Below are 6737 nucleotides of genomic sequence, written 5' to 3'. Positions count from 1 at the left end.
TTGATATTCATGTTCAGAGCCTCAGTTTAGTCGAAAATGGACAACTGGTAACTATAAGTGAGGGAAAGTGGTGGTCGCTTGTTACGAAAGTCCTTCCTATTTGATTATGTCTGTGAGTGTGAGAGACTCTCACCGAGGCTGTTAAGGAATTCAAAATTCTGTAATTTTCTGGTTTTTGGCCCCAAGAATACTGGGTACATTTTTACTTCTATGGGCTATGTTTCGGCACTATTCGGCAGGAGCACATTTGCGATGTGCCGTCTTGTTAATATTAATGTACCACCAAACTCGCCACGAGTGTCGTCATCGCTTGGGTTATCCCCGAGGCGATTTTAGGTCAGGTTACACTGTTGAATATTGTATTATGTTTAGCTAAAGCGCGTGGACTTTGGCATGGCATAGTAGATGATTTACGGCGCAATAGACACAGAAATGACAGTTATGGCGCCAGTGAGGACCTTGTTTTGATATAATATTTGGCTAGTGTTTGTTTCTGGCTTCTTTTATTTTATTATTGTAGGTGTTTTGAGTAAAAAAGCATTAACATTTTTTGGGCAGCACTGCACTACCGTGCTCTATGGACGAACCGCCCTTGTCAATAGTAGAATTCATTTATCTTTGACTTCCGGGTCAAACTAAGGGCTCGTTAGCTTGTATTCTTCTATATTTGGCCCGTACGTTACCATAATACAATAATAACTTCAAGTGTCATTTATTGAAAATTAAACTAGTACAATCACCAAAATGCCAGTGTGGAGAGGCTGACCAAACTGTTGAACACATCCTTCAGCACTGCAAGACACACAGGGCCCTGAGACAGGATACATGGCCAACCCCACTGACGCTGCAAGAGAAGCTATATGGGCCGACAGATGAACTGAGCAGGACGGCCCAATTTATGACAGATACCAGACTTCAAGTGTGATTCGATCGAGAAGAAGAAGAAGAAGACAATAATAACTTCGCATCGTATGGTGGTACCGTCCAGCCATGGTTACGGACCTCAACTACCGGACGCTGCCACCGTCCAGACATGGTTGTCTTTCAGTCGAATCGCTGATATTTCGGTGCGAGTCCACACCCCTTACGGATGTATTGCCGACATATCGGTTGTGATAGGGTGCCTCAGTATTGTTTCGTTTTAACGCGATCCGTCTTTTATAATTACTTTTTATTGTTATTGAAAACTTGGAAAGGATTTAGGAAACGGAAAACATCTAGTTTCACTTTGTCAAAGCGTGGGTTAGGGGAAAAGCGAGTGAATTAGTTCTTGCGGTCTTGCATCAACAATGAAACGATGTAACCGAAATCAGTATAAATATCATAACTCAAACAAAAATTGGAATATTTCTTTCAAAAATAAAAAGCTACGCATTCAGAAATTTATGGCTTATAAATGCTCTTTTGGCCTGTATATGATAAGATTGCTATGCTGATTTGCTTTCACATGTTTGGTGAATGTAATTTTTTCCGTCAAAATGTATTTTTCTCATCACCATTGCCATGTCTAACCCTTGTAATGAATACTTATGTTCAAAAGTATTCCTCATTCAATTTCCTTCAATTTGATATATAATATGTTACGTTTTGAGTGATGTTTATGTTTATATGAAGTTGTTTGGTACACCATCTGTGCAGCCAAATCGAGCCGCAAGTTAGGTACGTCTTGATCCCAAAAAAACTACATCCGGAAAGAGTTATAGTTATAGAGTTAAATGTCCGTGTAAAAACACATTTCGATGTGAATTTTACTGAAAAATATCTATTAACTTGACAGCACAAAATGTGTCATCTTTCTGTTTTCAAGGACTGTTTAGCTAATTGAGTTACCAAACTTTGACGGCCATATATTACTCGCTAATTTTACCACTGAAACCAGGCGACCTCACTTCCTTCAATCGCAAATGTCTTGAGTTCTGTTCAAGATAGATGCATATTTATTTTCCTTGAAAGCAAGGCAAATGAATCAGCTTTCAGATGATATCAATAGCTCCACATGCTCAAAAATTGACGTGCGCCTGATTCCATGGCGTCGTAACAAATATGTGTCACGACACGGTGGAATCAGACTCTCGTCAATTTCTGGTCATGTGAAGTTAATGGTATCATCTTAAGCCTGTTCATTTGCCTTCCTTTTTCGGGAAAAAAATATCCATCTATGTTGAATAGAAGTTGAAATATTTGTTACTGAAGGAGGTCATTGGAGGTTTCAGAGGTAAAATTAGCAAGAAAATGGCCGCCAAAGTTTGTTAATTTCCATAGCCTGAGAGTCCTTTGAAACTGAATATTTACATTTTTTGTGCCTTTAATCAATGGTTTTCGGTAAAATCCACCCAGAAGTGTGTTTTTAAATGGACATAAAAGGTGTTAAATCAAAATAAAATTGCCCATGGCCAAAAAGATGCTGAATTCTTTCATTTAATTATTTTGATGAGCACCTGATTTCACCACGATGCCTCACATATGTTACTTTGTCACTTCAGGTATCTACTGATGATTAGTTAAGGATTCTGATATAACTTTATAGGTGACCGCTGCTGATTTAACCTGCTGAAATATGTTCTTGTTACATTGTATATTCAATAAGATTCCATCATTTTATCCTGACTCACATCGTTGAAATGGAGCAATACAACATTCTTGGGCGAATTGGAGAGGGAGCTCATGGAATAGTACTGAAAGCAAAGCACATTGAGGTAAGTACTGAAAAAAAAGTACACTACATTCTTTGTACTGATTGTTTCTACTCAAAGCTATAGTAAAATATAGTGCCCCTGGGCGAATTATTGACTCTCTATGTAAGGTTGGCTGTCACACTTTTTATAAGAATATTATTTGCTGGAGATTAAGTCTGTGGAAAGTTTCCCTGAGTAGAAAGGGTATATTTATGTGGTTAGGCTGTCAGACTGGCAACCGTGAGGTCGTGGGTTCAAATCCCATTAGGGACTCAACATTGTGTCTTTAGGAGAGGTACTTTACACAAATTTTTCTCACTTCCCTTCGGTGGAAATGGGTACCTGGCTATAGACAGCAAAAGATTTTGTAAGTTTGAAAGTGATTTAGCACTTGCAATCTGCATCTTGCACTGTATGCTTCCCGGGAAGCCTAGAATGTTTTTGAGTGTTCTGAGTCTGCTGGGGTAATAATGGTTGTGACAGGCATTCGAGCGTGCTGTGGAGCGTGAATACGCACTAAATAATGCTATTATTATTTTTAAAATCATTATTATTTCTGTTTTTATTACATTATTATTATTATTATCATTATTGTTGTTATTATTATCATCAGCCATCGCATTATTGTTATTATTATTATTATTATTATTATTATTATTATTATAAAACTATAATTGAGATGTTTACATTCATTTCTTTATTCAGAGTGGTGAAATAGTTGCCTTAAAGAAAGTTCCCTTGAGGAATGCTGAGGAAGGAATACCAAACACAGCCCTAAGGTTTGTCGTTTGTTTTAATTATATTTAATGGTGGGAACCATTTTTTTTCAATAAGTTTGGAAGTTTACTCCTCTTAGGCATTTATGACTTGTTGTCTTTTGACTGTGATTCTAAGTGTAAAGATTTTTTATCTGGCACTTTCAAAGAGGATAATTACAGCTTGCATCAGTGACGTCTCATATATCAGACTCAGAGCCCTTCTTACCCTCATAGGCATGGCCAGTTGCGCCCCCATTTATATAAACCTTCTGAGCCCCCACCCTGTTCCCCACGAGCTGTAGTACATTGATACTGCCCGGACCCCATATTTCAGTGCAAGCTCGTAGATTTCCTCTTTAGACTGCCGAGACGCCTCCACTTGAGTCTTGAAAAGTACTTACCCGTCTGTTGAAGTGCACATGTCTTGCCCTTGAGGTTCAGCATCCCAGTGTGGGAACATGTAGCCTCCTTTCGTTGACGTGGGTGATATCACTGCCACAACCTCTAGTACTAAGTACTACATCTTTGAGCACTTTGTACAAGGTGTGTCTATTATTCCTCAGAATGTTAAACTTATAAAGTTAGAAGTAGAATTGAATGTAGTTTCTTTACTATTGTGTATCTTTTTGAAGGCTCACGCAATTTCACATTTGCTCAATTGGCAAGTTTATAGTTTATTGATGTACTTTGTGGCGATATTGAAAGATCAAAGACAATAGCAAGAAATGATAATAATTTGCTACCTTTTTATTTTGATTTGTGCTGTAATTTTGCAATGTTTTTGCCTGTTATTTTCAGGTACATAAATTGTAGAGGCTTTTGTACTTTTTTTCTTTCTGATTGTCTAGAAATTGTGGGCCATGGTACTCTTTGTTTTTTTTTCTTGTTTTTTTTTCTTTTTATTCCATATATATTTTTTAAGTTTGTTACTTACTGGTGCTTTCTTTTCTTTCAGGGAAATCAAAGCCCTACAAGAGATAGAAGATAATCCTTATGTAAGTGTGTACAATGCGTTAAAAAAACCCCTAGAAATGAATGATGAGCCATCTTTCTTGTTCATATTACGTTACATACTACTTTCATTTAAGAATAAAAAAGAAAACGTGAAGTTATCAAGTTCACTCAGGGTCTGTAGATTGATGCCACACTTTGTATGCTTTTCTTCCAAGTGCTTTTTGCTTCAATCCCTTTTAAAGTGGGCATTGCTCTTATTCTGCTAAAGTTGTGAGTTATTGAAATATTTAGGTATTGTGTCACAGAAGCTGTTGACAGCCCTCATTTAGTAGGCCTATATGATGACGGGGGATCTGTAAAGTCAGTAAAGTTTTATCTTATTTTACACAACTGCTTTAAGAAAGTGGGTCTATAACAGGACAAAACTTACTTTAGATCTACCAAATTTCCAGCCAACATCTTCTTGAAAGAACTCAGTCCCTCGAGCCACATTGGCATCACAGTAGAACACTTGATCTATAATTTGCATTGAATGGGTTTCAAAGAATTTTTTCATTATAATCAAGTGCAAAAGGGGTCAAACTGCAGAAAAATTTTGTAATTGTAGAAGAATGAAATGAGGAACACTTGGGTGGACAAAAAGAATTACATTTGGTGGTCCAACAAGACGAGGCTGCAACAAAGTACTTGCTTGTTCAATTACGTCATCTTCCTACTTATTTGATTTATATATGTGTATACGTAAATTTATACAGTACATGAAACTTTATATTGACTGCTCAGTGTAAGACTCCGTCATATGTCACTTTTCAAAATGTGTGTATAGGGGAGTCGTACGTCAAGCAGTTGATATAATGTGAGGCATCGTGGTGAAATCAGGTGTTCATCAAAATAATGAAATCGAAGAAAACGTCGTTTGGCAATTTAAAAAAAAAAAATTTTGTTTATTGGCTCAACACCTTTTATGTCTATTTAATGTTCGTGTGGATTTTACATAAAAACGGGGATTATAGAAAAATGTAGTTCCCAAGGGCTAAAGCTTTGGAAGTCATCAAACTTTGGCGGCCATTTTCTCATAAATTTTACCTCTGAAATCAGGCGACCCCACCTCATTCAATCGCAAATATCTCGACTTCTATTCAAGATAGATGAGTATTTTTTTTTCTTCAAAAGCATGAAAATGAACAATCTTTAAGATGGTAATAATAACTCCACAGGCCCGAAAATTGACGAGTGCATGATTCCACCATGTTGTGACACAAAGATTTATATTTTTTCCAGGTTGTGAGGCTTCGCGAAGTCTTTCCCCATGGCGCTGTGATTGTGTTTGTGTTTGAGTTCATGTTGTCAGATCTGTCTGAGGTCATCCGGAAGGTGGAGAAACCACTGACAGAAGCACAGGTCAAGTCCTACATGCTCATGCTGCTCAAAGGAATTGCCTTTTGCCATGAAAACAATATTATGCACAGGGTAGGTATATCTTGTGGGCGTATCTTGTTACTAGCTAGAATTAATTGTGCAACAGAGTTTGGAAAGGTAAACATTTTGTGGGAAGTGGTTTTTGTCTAATAGCTTGTTGCTTGAAATGTTCATATCTGCATTTTGCCGTGGCCTCCAAAGCCTATAGGACCCTTGCTTCTGAACTCTCAAAAGATGACTGCTTGACTTGTGCTACTGTGCACTGAAGCATGTATTTCTTCTTCTTCTACCCCTGCAAGAGCTCGGGGAATACTTGACTGTAAGATTTTCATCTCATAGTTCACTTGATTTTATGTACAGGACAGTTTATATTCATAGAACGTAGAATCATCCCTTGGCTGACTGGCAGCCATGTGCCATTTTCAAAGGCACTCTTGATATTCATACTGACTAGAGTAGTTTCACATTTTGGGACGGAGTTACTTTTGAATTTTACTCGGATGGCAGCCCAAAAGTTCTACTCTTTTTTATTTTAGAACAGCCAAGGGATCATAAGTGTGTGAAATCTTCACACAAGACCCCCAAAATGTTCATTCTTCTCTGAGAAGACCAGGTGTTCAATCCTACCTAATCTTGGATCAGGGGATGTAGAAAACATGAGAAAAAATCCAAAGTTGGCGTGGATTGAACTCCAGACCTCTGGTTTGACAGGCGAACAGCAACCTGTTGAGCTACTGAGCCCCCTAAGGCTTGCATTTAATTCATGAATTAAGAAAAGTCGTGGACATTGAAATGTGTATTTGGGTCTGAAGGGTGAAGCCAAAATCATTTCGCAACAACCATTTTCTTATGTTTAAAGCACTTAGAGCTTATACTCATATGAGATAGAACTCTATATAAATGCAATCTTTTATTATTTAATATTATTATT

The 6737-nt window shown here is 37.5% G+C and overlaps 1 protein-coding gene across 1 annotated transcript in view; it reads left to right on the top strand.

Annotated features, from left to right (window-relative positions):
• Nucleotides 1–2520: 2520 nt before the first annotated feature.
• LOC101850770 (cyclin-dependent kinase 20) overlaps nucleotides 2521–6737 on the top strand; it is a 13918-nt gene continuing 9701 nt past the window's right edge. The window contains exons 1-4 of the mRNA XM_005112340.3: nucleotides 2521–2696; nucleotides 3381–3454; nucleotides 4389–4428; nucleotides 5669–5857. Of these exons, the coding sequence (XP_005112397.1) occupies nucleotides 2622–2696; nucleotides 3381–3454; nucleotides 4389–4428; nucleotides 5669–5857 (378 nt within the window). The 5' untranslated portion in view covers nucleotides 2521–2621. The remainder of the gene's footprint in view (nucleotides 2697–3380; nucleotides 3455–4388; nucleotides 4429–5668; nucleotides 5858–6737) is intronic.

This window comes from Aplysia californica, unplaced genomic scaffold, assembly GCF_000002075.1.
Source record: "Aplysia californica isolate F4 #8 unplaced genomic scaffold, AplCal3.0 scaffold01242, whole genome shotgun sequence".
Taxonomy (NCBI): Eukaryota; Metazoa; Mollusca; class Gastropoda; order Aplysiida; family Aplysiidae; genus Aplysia; species Aplysia californica.
Note: the sequence above shows the minus strand (reverse complement) of the source record. Positions and strands in the feature narration are given on the sequence as shown.